The following is an 18,025-nucleotide window of genomic DNA, read 5'->3' as shown; positions in this document are numbered from 1 at the left end:
CACCACCTGCAGAGCTATGGTTCGTCCAGTACCTCATCCTTTTTTTGGACGGCCTGCTCTACAAACAATCAATCAGGTTTCATGCCTCAAGTAAGAGTGCTGCTTACCCCCACCCTACAAAGAATCTTGAGCACCCCCCAACGACTTCTATTTCCCTTAATGCCCCCGTTCATAATCACTGCTCTAAGTAAATGAATGTGAAAGATCTAGAAGCTCCAAATTGTCCAGATCTGGTGTGGCTCAAATAACTCATTCCAGGTACGTGTTTATGTGAAGTTTGTTTGTAACTGCCAGCTTGTCCGGTTCTTGCTTTCAGGAGGTTCTTGTCTTCAACCCCGATGAAACCAGCAGTACAAGGGAGAGGGCCTATACTGGCAATTCAGTCGAAGGCAACCTTTCCTTCCAGAGCACTGGAAGGAGCCACAGCCCTGTGATCCCTGTCATAAGGTGAGCTTTCATTTCTGGAGAGATGCCTAAAGAGAGTTAGTGTTACTTTTCATAAACAAGAGATTCTGCAGATGCTGGAAACCTTGAGCAGCACACAGAAAATGCTGGAGGAACTTGGCAAGTCAAGCCGTATCTCACATAAACTTGCAGCACAGTTACAGATTGACATGTATGGTGTTATAGGCATCACTGAATAATGGCTGAAAGATTATAGCTGGGACCTTAATGTCCAAGGATACACATTATATTGAAAGGACAGGCGGGAATGCAGAGGGGACAGCATTGCTCTGTTGGTAAAAAATGAAATCAAATCATTAGAAAGAAGTGACATAAGGTTGGAAGGTGATGAATCATTTGTGGATAGAGTTAAGGAACTGCAAGGTTAAAAGGACCCTGATGGGAATTGTATACAGACCCCAAACAGTAGTAAGGATGTGGCCTACAAATTACAACAGGAGATAGAAAATGCATGCGAAAAGGGCAGTGTTACAATAGTCATGGGGGACTTCAATATGCAAGTAAAATCAGGTTGGTGCTGGAATTTCTAGAGGACCTATGAGATGGCCTTTTAGAGCAGCTAGGGGATCAGCTATTCTGGATTGGCTGTTGTGCAATGAACAAGAATTGATTGGAGACTTTAAGGTAAAGGAACCGTTTGGGGCAAGTGATCATGGTATGATTGGATTCACGCTCAAAGTTGAGAAGGAGAAGCTAAAGCTAGATATATCAGTATTACAGTGGACTAAAGGGAATTACAGAGGCGCAGGAGAGGAGTTGGCCAGCATTGATTGGAAAAGAGTATTGGCAGGTATACGGCAGAGCAGCAACAGCTGGAATTTATGGAAGCAATCAGAAGGCACAGGATATGTACATTCCAAAGAGGAAGAAGTATTCTAAAGGAAAGATGACACAACTGTGGCTAACAAGAGAGGTCAAAGCCAACATAAGTACCAAAAAGAGGGTATATAATAATCTTGGGAATAATGCACAAGGTGCAAAATCAGTTCATCCCCCAAAGAAGGAAGAATTCAAAGGGGGGAAAGGGGCCACAGTGGTTGACAAAGGAAGTCAGAGATTGCATAGCATTAAAAAAAAAGGAAGTATGACAGAGCTAAGGTGAGTGGGAGGACAGATGATTGGGAAGTTTTTAAGGAACAACAGAACTTAACTAAAAAGACAATACAGGGAGAAAAAATGAGGTACGAACGCAAGCTAGCCAGGAATATAAAGGAAGATAGCAAAAGCTTTTTTAGGTATGTGAAGAGAAAGAAGATAGTTAAGAACAATGTTGGGCCCTTGAAGAATGAATTGGGTGAAATTGTTATGGGAAACAGAGAAATGGCAGAAGAATTTATTGAGTACTTTAGATCTGTTTTCACTAAGGAAGACACAAGCAATCTCCCAGATGTATGGATGGGCCAAGGACATAGGGTAACAGAGGAAATGAAACAGATTGACACTAGGAAGGAAACAGTGATGAGTAGACTGATGGGACTGAAGGCTGACAAATCCCCAGGTCCAGATGGTCTGCATCCTGGGGTACTAAAGGAGGTGGCCCTGGAAATTGCGGATGCATTGGTAATCATTTTCCAATGTTCCTTAGATTCAGGATCAGTTCCTGAGGATTGGAGAATGGCTAATGTTATCCCACTTTTTAAGAAAGGAGGGAGGGAGAAAACAGAACTATCGACCTGTCAGCCTGACATCGGTGGTGGGGAAGATGCTAGAGTCCATTATTAAGGATGAAATAGTGGCATATCTAGATAGCAGTGATAGGATTGGGCCGAGCCAGCATGGATTTACCAAGGGTAAATCATGCTTGACTAATCTGTTGGAGTTTTTCGAGGATGTAACCAGGAAGTTAGACGGGGGAGATCCAGTGGATGTAGTGTACCTCGATTTTCAGAAGGTCCCACATAGGAGATTGGTGGGTAAAATCAAAGCTCAGGGCATCGGGGGGAAGACATTGACATGGATAGCAAATTGGTTGGCAGATAGAAAGCAAAGGGTAGCAGTGAATGGGTGTTTCTCGGAATGGCAGGTGGTGACTAGTGGGGTGCCACAGGGCTCAGTATTGGGACCACAGCTGTTTACAATTTACGTCAACGATTTGGATGAAGGCATTGAAAATAACATCAGCAAATTTGCTGATGATACTAAGCTGGGTGGCAGTGTGACATGTGATGAGGATGTTAGGAGAATTCAGGGTGACTTGGATAGGCTGGGTGAGTGGGCAGATACTTGGCAGATGACGTTTAATGTGCATAAGTGTGAGGTTATCCACTTTGGGAGTAAGAACAGGAAGGCAGATTATTATCTGAATGGTGTAGAGTTAGGTAAGGGAGAAATACAAAGAGATCTAGGAGTCCTTGTTCATCAGTCACTGAAGGTGAATGAGCAAGTGCAGCAGGCAGTGAAGAAGGCTAATGGAATGTTGGCCTTTATTACAAAGGGAATTGAGTACAAGAGCAAGGAAATCCTCTTGCATTTGTACAGAGCCCTGATGAGACCACACCTGGAGTACTGTGTACAGTTTTGGTCTCCAGGATTAAGGAAGGACATCCTGGCTGTAGAGGAAGTGTAGCGTAGATTCACGAGGTTAATTCCTGGGATGTCTGGACTGTCTTACGCAGAGAGGTTAGAGAGACTGGGCTTGTACATGCTGGAATTAAGGAGATTGAGAGGGGATCTGATTGAAACATATAAGATTATTAAGGGATTGGACAAGATAGAGGCAGGAAATATGTTCCAGATGCTGGGGGAGTCCAGTACCAGAGGGCATGGTTTGAGAATAAGGGGTAGGTCATTTAGGATAGAGTTAAGGAAAAACTTCTTCTCCCAGAGAGTTGTGGGGGTCTGGAATGCACTGCCTCGGAAGGTAGTGGAGGCCAATTCTCTGGATGCTTTCAAGAAGGAGCTAGATAGGTATCTTATGGATAGGGGAATCAAGGGATATGGGGACAAGGCAGGAACCGGGTATTGATAGTAGTTGATCAGCCATGATCTCAAAATGGCGGTGCAGGCTCGAAGGGCCGAATGGTCTACTTCTGCACCTATTGTCTATTGTCTATAATAAAACAAAAATTAGTGGGAAGTTAGAGGATTGGGAAGCTTTCAAAAGACAACTAAAAAGGTCAATAAGAAGTTAAAGATGGAATACAAAAGAAAGGTAGCCAATATTAAAGAGGATACCAAAAGTTTCTTCAAATATTTAAAGTGTAAAAGAGAGGTGAGAGTGAATATTGGACTGTTGGAAAATGATGCTGGAGAGGTATAATGGGGGACAATAAAATTGTGGATGAATTGAGTAAGTATTTTGCATCAGTCTTCACTGTGGAAAACACTAGTAGTTGTTGGAAGTTCCAGATGTCAGGGATCATGAATTGTGTGAAGTTATCATATCTAGAGAGAAGGTTCTTGGGAAACTGAAAGGTCTGAAGACAGATAAGTCACCTGGGCCAGATGGTGTCCACCCCAGGGTTCTAAAGGTGGCTGAAGAGATTGTGGAGGTATTAGTAATGATCTTTCAAGAATCATTGGATTCTGGAATGGTTCCAGAAGACAAGAAAATTGCAAATGTCACTCCACTCTTCAAGAAGGGAGAGGGGCAGAAGAAAGAAAAGCTATAGGCCATTTAGTTTGACCTTAGTGGTTGGGAAGATGTTGGAGTTGATTATTAAGGATGAGCTCTCAGGGTACTTGGAGGCACATGGTAAAATAGGCTGTAGTCAGCGTGGACAAATCTTTTGAAATTCTTTGAAGAAATAGCAAGCAGGAGTATCAGTTGATATTGTGGATTTTCAGAATGAGGTAGCTTAACAAGCTATGAGCCTATGGTATTACAGAGAAGATTCTAGCATGGATAAAACAGTGGCTGATTGGCAGGAGGCAAAGGGTGGGAATAACAGGAGCCTTTTCTGGTTGGCTGCTGGTGACTAGTGGTGTTCCACAGGAGTGTGTGTTGGGACCAATTCTTTTTATGTTATATGTCAGTGATTTGGATGATGGAATTGATGGCTTAATTGTAAAGTTTGCAGACGACATGAAGATAACTGGAGAGGCAGGTAGTTTTGAGGAAGTAGAGAGGCTACAGAAGGACTTAGATTAGAAGGATGGGCAAAAAAATGGCAGATGGAATACAGTCAGGAAGTGTGCGGTCATGCACTTTGGTAGAAGAAATGAAAAGGTTGACTATTTTTTACATGGAGAGAAAATTTTCAAAAAACTGAGGCACAGAGGGACTTTGGAGTCCTTATGCAGGATTCCCTAAATGTTAATTTACAGATTGAGTCTGTGGTGAGGAAAGCAAATGCAATGTTAGCATTCATTTCAAGAGGACTAGGATATAAAAGCAAGGATGTAATGTTGAGACCTTATAAAGCACTGGTGAGGCCTCACTGGAGTATTGTGTGCAGCTTTGGGCCCCTTATCTTAGAAAGTATGTGCTGAAACTGGAGAGGGTTCAAAGGAGGTTCACAAAAATGATTCCGGGATTGAATAGCTTGTCATATGAAGATGGCTCTGGGGCCTGTATTCACTGGAATTCAGAAGAATCAGATGACCTCATTGAAACATATCAAATAGTGAAAGGCCTTGATAGAGTGGATCTGCAGAGGTTGTTTTCTTTGGTGGGGTAGTCTAAGACCAGAGTAGAGTAGAAAGAAAATGAGGAGGAATTTCTTTAGCCAGGGAGTGGTGAATCTGTGGAATTCTTTGCCACAGACAGCTGTGGAGGCCAGATCTTTACATATATTTAAGGCAAAGGTTGAGAGATTCTTGATTGGTCAGTGCATGAAGGGATTTGTGGGAGGAGAAAGCAGGAGTTGGGGCTGAGAGGGAAATGGATCTGTCATGATGAAATGATGGACCAGACTCTATGAGCCAAATGACCTAATTCTGCCCCAATGTCTCATGTTGTTATTATTCACCTTCCCTTCAGTTGGTCTCACCTATCACCTACCAGGTTGTACTCCTTCCCCTCCCCCCATCTTCTTACTCTGGTTTTTGCCCCCTTCCCTTCCAGTCCTAACATAGGGTCTTGGCTTAAAACGTCAACTGTTTTACTTCCTCCATAGATGCTGCCTGACTTGCCGAGTTCCTCCAGCATTTTGTGTGTGTTGCTGAATGTTACAAGTTAGATGTCAGTACCTGTTCTTACTCATAAAGTCATAGGAGTCCACATCAACCCACTTACACTAATCTTACGTTAATGTCTGTTAGAACACAGAACAGTATGGCACAGGAACAAGGACCTCATTGTCATGTCAAACTATTCAAATTAGTAATCAAATACCCAACTAAGCTGATTCTTTCTGTCTACTCAATGTCCATATCCTTCTGTTTACTTCATGTTCATGTATCTACTAAGAGCCTTTTAAACACCCCGATTGAATTTGCCTTTGCCACTGCTCCAGGCAGCACAATCCACAGACCCACCACTAAAAAAAACTTATCCCTCTCTCATATTAAATGCCTGGGATAAAACACACTTCTGTGTCTTCATGTTATAAACCTCTAGCCACTGCTGCTCCAGAGAAAACAAACCAAGCTTGTCCAAACTTTCCTCCTGTCCAAAATTTCCTCCTGTAATCCAGGAGCATCCAGGTAAAACTCCTCTGTGTCCTCTCCAAAGCCTTGACAACTATCTTGTTACTCTCTCCACATTTCCCACCGACTCCACACAGGTCCTACCCCTCACCCACACAATAGGGGCAATTTGCCCTCTGACCCCACATATCTTTGAGGTTTGAAAAGAGTCTAGAGCTTCCAGAGGAAAGCCACAGGAGCTGATTTGTGGGAGGTGCTGGGAGATTTTTCATTCAACGTCCATATAAAGTCCAATTGTCGGTCAGAGGAGCAGCTTCTCGCTCTGTCGTTGGGGTCCCACCATCATGCACGTCTTTTCCACTCCCTGCCCCCACTCTGCTTTCCACAGGGATCGCTCCCTATGCGATTCCCTTATCCATTTGTTCCTCCACATTGATCTCCCTCCTGCCACTTATTCTTGCAAGCAGAATAAGTGCTACACCTGCCCCTACACCTCTTCCCTCACTACCATTCAGGACCCCAAACAGTCCTTCAGGTGAGGTGGCACTGTATTCAGCGCTGTCGGTGTGGCTTTCTGTATATTGGTGAGACCTGAGGTATACCCAAGCACCTACACTCCATCCGCCAGTAAAAGCCCGATCTCCTAGTGACCACCCATTTTAATTCCACTTCCCGTTCCCTTTCCTGCCCATCACTTCCGTCTGATGCTTCTCCTCCTTCCCTTTCTTTCATGGTCTTCTCTCCTCTCCTAACAGATTCCCCCTTCTCCAGCCCTTTATCACCAATTAACTTCCTTACTCTTCACTTCACCCCTCCCTCTCGCCCTTTCACCTTCACCTACTGCCTTGTTCTTCTTCCTCCCCTCCCTTTACCTTCTTACTCTGACTTCTCATCTTTTTTCTCCAGTTCTAATGAAGGGTCTCAGCCCGAAACGTCGACTGTTGACTCTTTTCCACAGATGCTGCCTGGTCTGCTGAGCTCCTCCAGCATTTTGTGCGTGTTGTCGGGAGACCTTCTGTGTTTTCTTGGGATCAACTCACCTGATCACAACAGGTCATTTCTTATGCTTGAGAGTTGGAAGCCTGTTTGTCTGTAGTAGACATCTCAGCCTAGGCTGACATGAACCCCTTGGGACAGAGTGGGAGATGGTAATCACTGGAGAAGATTGGGGGTAAAATATCCACCATTTGCCCTGAGCCCTTCACTTTGCCGGGACTAATACCATTGACAAACAAGGGATTAGATCCTAGAAGCCCCATCGTTCCCTAAGCAACTGTGCTGTCACAGAACAACTGTTCACTGGCAATTTTCCGACAAGCCTTGGATAAGGAGTGTTATCGGTGACATCAAGCCTCTGGGAAGGTAAAGCATTGCATGGTTTTGGGTGGCGGGAGATGCATGGACAGAGAAGGGGCAGATATCTGAGATACTGAATGGGAATGTATTGCAGTATAATGAAGCAGGGAGGATTGTCCAGTACAAGTGTTGTAAGTGAAACCACATTAATAATCTGAAGTTTTTGTTTAACCAGAACTTCGCAGAGAAAAAGAGTGGCCTCACCACTGCGAAAAAGAAAAACAAGGAAAAGAGTAACCCGCAGGAAAAGACAAGCTCGACCAAGGTAACGTTAACTTCCCCACAGCCTCATTCTTTGTATCAGCCTCTACTCCCTCCATGGCATCCTGGGCATCCACTTCCCCTTTTAGCTGTCCCTCTCTGTCACTGCCTTGAGGAAATGAACTCCCATCTCTCCAGAGCAGAGATACCATGAACCAATACCATTAAGCAAGGAGTCCATGGACCCCAGCTCTAGAGGGTGTAGAATCTTTGCTAAGGTAAAAATATCCTAGGTCAGGTCAGCCAAGCATTCGCTGGATTAGATACCTTCTTGTAATGGAAAATTTTGGTAATTGGTTTATTATTGTCACTGATAAGGAGGCATAGTGAAAAACTTTTGTTTGCCTGCCGTCCAAACAGATTATAAGGTCATTAGACATTGGAGTAGAATCTGTTGATGGTTGATCCTTCTTTTTCCCTCCTCAGCCCCACTCCCTGGCCTTCTATAATCTTTGATGCCGTGTCCAATCAAGAATCTATAAAGCTCTGCCTTAAATACACCCAACAACCTGGTCTCCACAACTGCCTGCAGTAATAAATTCCACAAATTCACCACCCTCCTGCTAAAGAAATTTTCCCTCATCTCTGTTTTAAATGACTCCTGTCCTAGACTCCCGTGCCATGGGGAATATCCTTTCCACATCTACTCTGTCTAGGCCTTTCAACATTCAAAAGGTTTCAATGAGATCCCACCTCATCCTTCTATATTCCAGCGAGTACAGAGCCAGAGTTATCAAATGTTTGATAACCCTTTCATTCCCAGAATCATCCTGTGTACCTCCTCTGAACCCTCTCCAATGCTAGTACATCTTTTCTTAGATGAGGAGCCTAGAAATGTTCACAATATTCAAGATGCGGCCTCACTAGTGCCTCAGCATCACACCCTTGCTCTTGTATTCTAGACGACTTGAAATGAATGCTAACATTGCATTTCCCTTTCTCACCACCAACTCAACTTGCAAGTTAACCTTCAGGGTGTTCTGCACAAGGACTCTTAAGTCCCTTTTCATCTCAGTATTTTGGATTTTCTTCCCATTTAGAAAATAGTCTGCGTATGTATTTCTTCTACCAAAGTGCATTTTCCAACATTGTATTTCATTTGCCATATTCTTGCCTACTCTCCTAATCTGTTTAAGTCCTACTGCATCCTATTTGTTCCCTCAACACTTCTTGCCCCTCCAACAATCTTCACATCATCTGCAAAGTTGGCAACAAGTCATCTATTCCATTATCTCAATCATTGATATCCAGCATAAAAAGAAGCACTTCCAAAATTGATCCCTGCAGAACACCACTAGTCACTGGCAGCCAACCAGAAAAGGATCCTTTTATTGCCTTACATACATCCATTGAGGTGATAAAGAAGGAAAATAGAAAGAAGAATATCGTGTTACAGAGAAAGTGCAGTTCAGGGGTCATACGGTGTTTGATTCCTGGTTGTAAGAGTTGGAATTTTGGAGTGGCTGCAGGGTGGCGATCAGCCGATTCTCGACACATGTAGGTACCAGTGATGTAGGAAAAAAGCAGGATGAGTTTCTGTAAGCAGAGTTTAGAGAGGTAGGAGATAAATTGACCTCAAAGGTAATAATCTTAGGATTGCTACCTTTACCATGGGCTAGTCAGAGTAGGAATAGGAGCACAGTTAGCATTTAAAGTTAAAAGTAAATTTTATTATCGAAGTACAAAGTTGCAAGATGGTGCCAGTGTACATCGGCGACTTTCTGTGGGCTACAAGAAATTGTATCAGTTTTCCACTTTGCTTAAATATACACCTTTTGAATTACTTTCACTGCAGTCTGTAGCATGTAAATTTCCTCTTAACAATGGACTACGAATTTACATCACTGATCTTCAGATCTCACATTCAACAGTTAACTGCAGAGCAGTTAAGCATGCCGCCTGTAAGGGTCAATGCCGTGGCTGAAAACACAGCAGAGGCAGAATTCAAACCAGGCTGAAGCGCAGAGGGATGAGGCCTCCCCTACTTAGTATCCTGTTGGTGAGTATGTAGTCGGTGGAAAGCAAGATTGATGATCTCAGGGCAAGGCTGCTGTATTTGAGGCAGATGAAACAAATCTCAATTGTTTGTTGCTCTGAAACTTGGTTAAATGCAGGTACACTGGAAGCAGTGATACAGCCAGAAGGTTTTACGATTTTCAGAATGGATCGACCCATGATCTCTGGTAAGGAAAGACTGGCAGTGTATGCTTTTTAGTCAATTCTCATTGGTGCCCAGACACTGGGGTTCTGTCAACTTCTTGTTCCCCTAACTTAGAACAACTAACGACTAAATGTAGACCATTCTACTTGCCTCCGGAGTTCTCATCCACGTTCCTGACTGCGGTTTACGTACCACCGGCTGCCGATTATAAGCAAGCACTCACAAAAGTGCACAATGTTGTGGTAAACAAGAAACACCTCATCCCAACGCATTTCAAATTATGGTCAAATTTAACCAGGCCTGTCTGAAAATAACCCTGCCCAATTATCACCACCAGGTAACCTGTTGCACCAGAGATCCCAACACTCTAGTCCACTGCTACACTATGATAAGGAATGCCTATCATTCTTCTTGAAACCACATTTTGGTAAGTCGGATCATTTGGCTGTACTTCTACTACCTGTATACAAACAGCCTGAAGAGCAAGGCTCCAGAGATGAGGACAGCTAAGAGGTGGTCACGGGAGGCAGAGGAACGGTTACAGGATTACCTTGAGCCAGTGGACTGAGCCGTGTTCAAGAAGTCATCTGAGGTCCTGAATGAATACACCAGGGTCATGGCAGATTTTATTAAAACAGCTGTGGATGAGTGTGTCTTTGTGAGATTTCCCCAGTCAGGAGCCCTGGATGAACAATGAAATCTGGGATCTGCTGAGAGCTAGATCAGAGGCATTGAAGCCTAGAGATCAAGAATGTTACAAGAGGTGCAGGTATGATCTCCAGAAAGCCATCTCACAGGCGAAGTGGAGATCCTGGACTAGACTCTAGAATCAACGAGGGATGCTCAACAGCTGTGGTAGGGTTTGAATGCCATAACCTCCTACAAAGTTAAATTTTGTGATATGGGGGCAGCAGAGTTTCACTTCCTGATGAGCTCAATTCCTTCTATGCTCACTTTGATCACTAGAACAAGGCAGAACCATTGAGTACTCCCATATCTCCCGATGTTCAGTTGGTCTCAGTATCTGAAGATGACATGCAGGCTGCCTTCAAGAGAGTAAATCCAAGGAAAGCAACCAGGCCGGACAGAGTACCTGGCCGAGTACTGAAGGCCTGTGCCGACCAACTGGCTAGTGTATTCACAGATATCTTCAATCTCTTGCTCTGGCAGTGTGCGGTACCCCCTTCAATCATACAGGTGCCCAAGAAGAGCCTGGGGTAACCTGTCTAAATGACGAGTGTCCAATGGCCCTTACATCCACAGTGATGAAGTCTTTTGAGAGGCTGATAATGAAGCATTTCAGCTCCTGTCTGAGTGGCGACTTGGATCCACTCCAATTTGCCTACAGAAGCAATAGGTCTACAGCAGATGTTATCTTGTTGGCTCTTCACACAACCCTAGAACATCTAGACGGCAAAGGTGCATACAACAGAATGCTCTTTATTGCTTACAGCGTGGCATTTAGCACAATCACCCGCTCAAAACGAATCGGTAAGCTCCAAGACTTAGCCCTCAATACCCACTTGTGCAATTGGATCCTGGATTTCCTCACTTGTAGGCCCCAGTCAGTTCAGATTGGCAAAACATCTCCACAATCTCCATCAGCACAGGAGCACCATAGGAATGTGTGCTTAGCCCCCTGCTCTACTTACTTTACACCGAGACTGAGACTGTGTGGCTAAGTACAGCTCCAACACCATTTACAAGTTTGCTGGTGACACCACTGTTGTGGACTATAACAAATGGGGTGATGAATCAGCATACAAGAGAGTGATTGAAAACTTGGCTGAGTGGTATAATAACAACCACTCAATGTCATTAAGAACGAGGAACTGATTGTAAACTTCAGGAGAGGGAATCTAGGGGTCCATGAGCCAGTAATCATCAGAGGTGGAGAGGGCCAGTAACTTTAAATTCCTGGGAGTCACTATCTCAGAAGTCCTGTCCTGGACCCATCATATAAATATAATTGCAAAGAAAGCACAACTGCGCTTCTACTTCCTCAGGAGTCTGCAGAGATTTGGCATGTCATCAAAACCCTTGGCAAACTTCTATAGGGTGGGAAGTGTGCTGACTGGCTGCATTATGGCCTGGTATGGGAGCACCAATGCCTTTGAACGGAAAATCCTACAAAAGGTAGTGGATTCGGCCCAGTACATCACGGATAAAACCCTCCCAACCATTGAGCACATCTACATGAAACATCGCCGTAGAAAAGCAGCACCCATCATCGAGGATCCTCACCACCCAGGCCATGCTCTTTTCTCACTGCTGCCATCAGGTAGAAGGTACAAGAGCCTCAGGACTCACTCCACCAGGTTCAAGCACTTAGTACCTCTCAACCATCATGCTTTTCAACAAAAGGGTATAGCTACACTCATTTAAGGACTCTCTTATATTGTTATTTCATGCTCATTATTTATTGCTATTTACTTATATCTACATTTGCACGGTTTGTTTACAGTTGCTGTTCTATAGATTTGCTAAGTATGCCCACAGGAAAAGAATCTCAGGGTTGTATGAGGTGACATGTACGTACTCTGATAATAAATTTTACTTGAAAAAAAAAATATATATATATATATAAATATAACCACATACAACCCTGAGATTCATTTTCCTGCGGGCATTCTCAGCAAATCCATTGAATAGTAACCTCAACTATTGATCAATGAAAGATCAACCAGAGTGCAGAAGATTACAAACTGTTCAAATGCAAATGTAATTAAAAAGCGATAAATAACAAGAACATAAGATAAAAAAGAGTCCCTAAAAGTGAGATCGTTAGTTGTGGGGACATTTCAATGATGGGGCAATTGAGTGCAGTTATCCCCTGTTGATCAAGAGCCTGATGGTTGAGAAGTATTAACAGTTTGTGGTGGCAAGTCCTGAGGCTCTTGTACCTTCTACCTGATGGGACCAGTGAGAAGAGAACGTGGCCTGGGTGATGGGGATCTTTGGTGATGGCTTCCTGCAACAGCATTGCAGGAATGGTGCTCAATGGTTGGAAGGGCTTTACTGAATCCCGTGAATATGTGTGTTGAGCAGTGGTGCAAGAGGGAGGGTTTCATATTGTTGGGACATTAGAACCGGTTCTGGGGGAGGTGGGACCGATACAAACTAGATAGTCTACACCTGGGGCAAGACTGGGATTAATTTCCTTGGGGATTGCTTGCTCATGCTGTTGGGGAGGGTTTAAACTAATATGGCAGGGGAATGGGAATCTAGGCAGAAAGAAAGACAGAAGCAATGCAGAGACCAAAGCAAAAGTTAGGAAAAAAAAGTGGAGTACAGAAAAGTCAAATGCAAAGGACACAAATATTACTAGGTTTTAAAGGGACAATGAGTGTAAGTGCACTTGATGTGAAGGTCCATTGAATCTGAAATAAGCTCAGCGAACTTTTGGCATAAAACTGTGTAGAGGATATGATTTAGTGCTCGTTACAGAAACATTGCTGGTCGGGATGATTGGGAGTTAAATATCCAAGTGTATCAGATAATATGGGATATCAGATAGGCAGGAAGATTAGAGAGATGGGGTAGTGCTCTTAAGGATTGAATCAGGGCGATTGTGAGATGATATAAGATCTAAGGAGCAGAATGCTGAATCCATCTGGGTAGAGATTAGGAATAGTTAAGTAAAAAAGATTGTTGGGAGTTCTCTATAAGCCACAGGTAACAAACCAAGAATTTAGGAGTCTGAAGACACAAACAATTTCAGGAACAGCTTCTTCCTCTCTGCCACCAGATTTCTGAATGGACAACGAACCCATGAACACTCCCTCAGTATTTTTTCTCCTCTCTCTTGCACTACTTAATTGAATTTAATTGTATTTTATTATGTATACTTATTGTAATTTATAGTTTTTATTATCATGTACTACAGTGTTGCCACAAAAAGCAAATTTTGACATTATGTCAGTGATATTAAACCTGATTCTGATGCTCATGAAAATGAACCCGCAGTTGTCATGGGGACTTTAACTTGCACATAGATTGGGTGAATTAAATTGGTCGGGGCAGTCTCGAGGAAGACTTCATAGAGCGTATCTATGATAGCTTTCTTGAACAGCATATTAGTGAATCTGCAAGGGAAAATGCTACCTTAGGTCTGGTCCTGCGCAATGAGACAGTTTAAATAAATAATCTTGTAGAGTGGTCATGGTATGACTGAACTTCTCATACAAATGGAGGGTCCACCAGTTCAATCTAAAACCAGTGCATTATGCTTAAATAAGGGAGACTACAATGGGATGAGTGAGAAGCTGGCCAGTGTAGACTGGGAACACAGGCTATATGGTGAGACATTTGAGGAGCAGTGGAAGACTTACAAAGAAATTTCACACTGCTCAACAAAAGTATATTCCAGTTAAAAGCAAAAGGCAGCAGGGGTGGGGAGAGCAGTTTTGAATAACTAAGGAAATAAAGGAAGGAATCAAACCAAAAGCACATGCATACAAAGTTGCCAGGAGCAGTGGGAAACTGGAAGATTCGGAAATCTTTGAAAAGCAAGCAATAAGGAAAGGGAAGATAGATTATGAAAGTAGGCCAACACAAAGTATAAAAACAGATAATAAAACTTCTTGTAACAATATTAAGAGGAGAAACATGGCTAAAGTAGATGTGGTTTCCTTGGAAGATGAGAAGGGGTCATGTGGAAATGGCTGAGGCTTTGAATGACTATTATGTATCAGTTTCCCTGTCGAGGACACGTCTAACATACCAAAGAGTGGTGTTAATGGATCTGTTACGAGAGGTGAGGACTTCGATGCATCTGCTAACAGGAAAGAGGCAATGCTGATTGAACCAGTGGGCCTAAAGATAGACAAGACTCCTGGCCCTGATGGAATGCATTCCATCAGAAAGAAATGGTAGAAGTTATAGTAGAGGATTCTGGGCAGGTCCCTGCAGATTCAAAGACAGGGAAAGTTACATCACTGTTGAAAAAAAGATATGGGCAAAAAGTTAATTTATTGTTAGTAGTTGCAAAAGTGGTCTTTATCAAGCAGGCACAGCATGAATTCAGAAAGGGCAGGTCCTGCTTCACAAACTTACTGGAGTTATGTGAGGATATAGTGAGCGCAGTGTATAGATAATGTATACTTGGATTTTCAGAAGGTTTTCAATAAGATGCCACATAAAAGACTTATCCACAAGATCAGGATGCATGGAATGGGTGGTGATGTTTGAACATGGATAGAGGATTGGTTAACCAATCAGAAGACAGAGTGGGATAAGTGTATGTTTCTCTGGTTGGCAATCAGTAGTGAACGGAGTGCCGCAGGTGCTGGTGCTGAGCCCACAACTGTTTACGATATACTTTAATGATTTGGAAGAGGGGAACAAGTGTAGCATATCGAAGTTTGATGTTGACTAAATTCAAAGATTCAGAGGTTCATTTTATTGTCAAAGTATGCATGTACAATACAACTCTGATATTCGTCTTCTCCAGATAGCCACGAAATACAAAAAGTTGTTGAAAGAAAAGACATCAATTCCCACCCCTCCCTACAGAAAAAAACTGACAATAACATCAAATCCCAACCCCAAGAAAAGAAACCCATACAGAATAACACCAACAAGAACAGACCCCAAATCTTCAGCCTCTCCTTCTCACAAAAACTAACGTATTGGCCACAAGAAAGAAAATGCCAAAAAGAATGAGGAGACCAATATAAAGTATGGTGCAACGATCACAATAATCACATAAATCTCAGAATATCGAAGACATCTTCCCGTCAGCATTCGAAGAGAGCAGCTGCACAAACTCAGTCCTTCCATGAAGAGCAACCACCACACTCGATCTGAATGCTGCTGACCCAGCTACTAACTGTGGCCTCCATTGAGAGCGATCGCTGACCCCCCCCCCCCCCCCCCTCTACATTCTTCGATGCTTCGAAATAAGGTCGTTCATGACCCCGCGTCCCATCTCTGGTCTTCTCCACGAGACAGCTCTCTGGACACAGTAGAGTGCTAGATCATTTTCCGTAACACAAGACAAAAAAGAACAATCAAAAAGCATGGAAAGGAATGGTAGATTGTGCAGAGCATGAGAAGACATAGATAGGTTAAGTGAGTGGGCAAGGGTCAGGCAGATGGAGTACAATGTCGGTAAATGTGAGGTCATCCACTTTGGAAGGAAAAATAGTTCAGATTATGTAAACAGTGAAAAATTGTCACATGTTGTTGTGCAGAGGGACTTGGGAGTGTTTGTGCATGAATCACAAAAGGCTGGTTTGCAGGTACAATAAGTTATCAAAAAGGGGAACTGGAATGTTGGCCTTCATTGCTAGAGGGATTGAATATAAGAGCTGGGGGATTATGCTTCAACTGTACAAGTTGTGGTGAGGCTACACCTAAAGTACTCTGTGCAGTTTTGGTTTCCTTATTTGAGAAAAGATAAACTGGCTTTGGAGGTGCTGCTGAGCAAGTTTATGAGATTGATTCCAAGAATGAGGGAGTTAGCCTATGAGGAGATATTGAGTCATCTGGGACAATACTTGCTGCAATGTAGAAGAATGAGAGGGATCTTATAGAAATATTTAAAATTATGAAAGGAATCAAAAAGACAAAGGCAGGAAGGTTTTTTCCTTTTGGTAGGCGAGACCAGAATTTGGGGACGTAACCTCAAGATTCAAGGGAGTAGATATAGGATGGAGATGAGGAACTGCTTTTCCCACAGAGTAGTGGATCAGTGGAACTCTCTACCCAGGGAAACAGTAGAGAGCTAAGACACAGATAGATTTTTGCATAGCAGGGGAATTAAGGTTTATGGGGGAAAGTCAGGTAGGTGAAACTGAGTCCACGGTGAGATCAGCCACTATCTTATTGAATGGCAAACAGGCTTTCAGACTTTTGCATCTTCTGCCCGATGGGAGGGGGAAGAAGAGAGAATGTCCAGTGTGGGAGGGGTCCTTGTTTATGTTGGCTGCTTTCCTGAGGCAGTGAGATGTGTAGATGGAGTCGAAGGATGGGAGGCTGGTTTGTGTAGCACACACAAAATACTGGAGGTACTCAGCAAGTCAAGCAGTATGTATGGAGGAGAGTAAAGAGTTTATGTTTTGGGAAGAGACCATTCATCTGGAATCAGGAGTGGTTTGTGTGATGTGCTGGGCAGGTCAGTAGGGATTTGGTGGGATAGTGGGAGACAATAGACAATAGGTGCAGAAGTAGACCATTCGGCCCTTCGAGCCTGCACCGCCATTTTGAGATCATGGCTGATCAACTACTATCAATACCCGGTTCCTGCCTTGTCCCCATATCCCTTGATTCCCTTATCCATAAGATACCTATCTAGCTCCTTCTTGAAAGCATCCAGAGAATTGGCCTCTACTACCTTCCAAGACAGTGCATTCCAGACCCCCACAACTCTCTGGGAGAAGAAGTTTTTTCCTTAACTCTGTCAACAATTTAGATGAAGGCATTGAGAATAACATCAGCAAGTTTGCTGATGATACTAAGCTGGGGGGCACTGTGACATGTGATGAGGATGTTAGGAGAATTCAGGGTGACTTGGATAGGCTGGGTGAGTGGGCAGATACTTGGCTGATGACGTTTAATGTGAATAAGTGTGAGGTTATCCACTTTGGGAGTAAGAACAGGAAGGCAGATTATTATCTGAACGGTGTAGAGTTAGGTAAGGGAGAAATACAAAGAGATCTAGGAGTCCTTGTTCATCAGTCACTGAAGGTGAATGAGCAAGTGCAACAGGCAGTGAAGAAGGCTAATGGAATGTTGGCCTTTATTACAAAGGGAATTGAGTACAAGAGCAAGGAAATCCTCTTGCATTTGTACAGAGCCCTGGTGAGACCACACCTGGAGTATTGTGTACAGTTTTGGTCTCCAGGGTTAAGGAAGGACATCCTGGCTGTAGAGGAAGTGCAGCGTAGATTCACGAGGTTAATTCCTGGGATGTCTGGACTGTCTTACGCAGAGAGGTTAGAGAGACTGGGCTTGTACACGCTGGAATTAAGGAGATTGAGAGGGGATTTGATTGAAACATATAAGATTATTAAGGGATTGGACAAGATAGAGGCAGGAAATATGTTCCAGATGCTGGGGGAGTCCAGTACCAGAGGGCATGGTTTGAGAATAAGGGGTAGGTCATTTAGGATAGAGTTAAGGAAAAACTTCTTCTCCCAGAGAGTTGTGGGGGTCTGGAATGCACTGCCTCGGAAGGTAGTGGAGGCCAATTCTCTGGATGCTTTCAAGAAGGAGCTAGATAGGTATCTTATGGATAGGGGAATCAAGGGA

General features: G+C 43.4%; 1 protein-coding gene and 1 long non-coding RNA gene across 4 annotated transcripts in view; one reads left to right on the top strand and one right to left on the bottom strand.

The window, feature by feature from the left end:
• Positions 1 to 18,025, top strand: part of LOC140729337 (RPA-related protein RADX-like) — a 103,063-nt gene that overhangs the window by 64,534 nt on the left and 20,504 nt on the right. For 2 of the 3 annotated variants that reach the window (XM_073048979.1, XM_073048978.1), the window contains exons 10-12: positions 317 to 447; positions 6,901 to 7,047; positions 7,526 to 7,615. In XM_073048979.1, coding sequence (XP_072905080.1) covers positions 317 to 447; positions 6,901 to 7,047; positions 7,526 to 7,615 — 368 coding nt within the window. The remainder of the gene's footprint in view (positions 1 to 316; positions 448 to 6,900; positions 7,048 to 7,525; positions 7,616 to 18,025) is intronic. The other variant, XM_073048980.1, reaches the window with a different exon arrangement.
• The window catches only part of LOC140729338 (uncharacterized), a 31,959-nt gene continuing 29,496 nt past the window's right edge, over positions 15,563 to 18,025 (bottom strand). The window contains exon 3 of the long non-coding RNA XR_012099308.1: positions 15,563 to 15,745. This is a non-coding gene — a long non-coding RNA (uncharacterized lncRNA). The remainder of the gene's footprint in view (positions 15,746 to 18,025) is intronic.

This window comes from Hemitrygon akajei, chromosome 6 (genome assembly GCF_048418815.1).
Source record: "Hemitrygon akajei chromosome 6, sHemAka1.3, whole genome shotgun sequence".
Taxonomy (NCBI): Eukaryota; Metazoa; Chordata; class Chondrichthyes; order Myliobatiformes; family Dasyatidae; genus Hemitrygon; species Hemitrygon akajei.
Note: the sequence above shows the minus strand (reverse complement) of the source record. Positions and strands in the feature narration are given on the sequence as shown.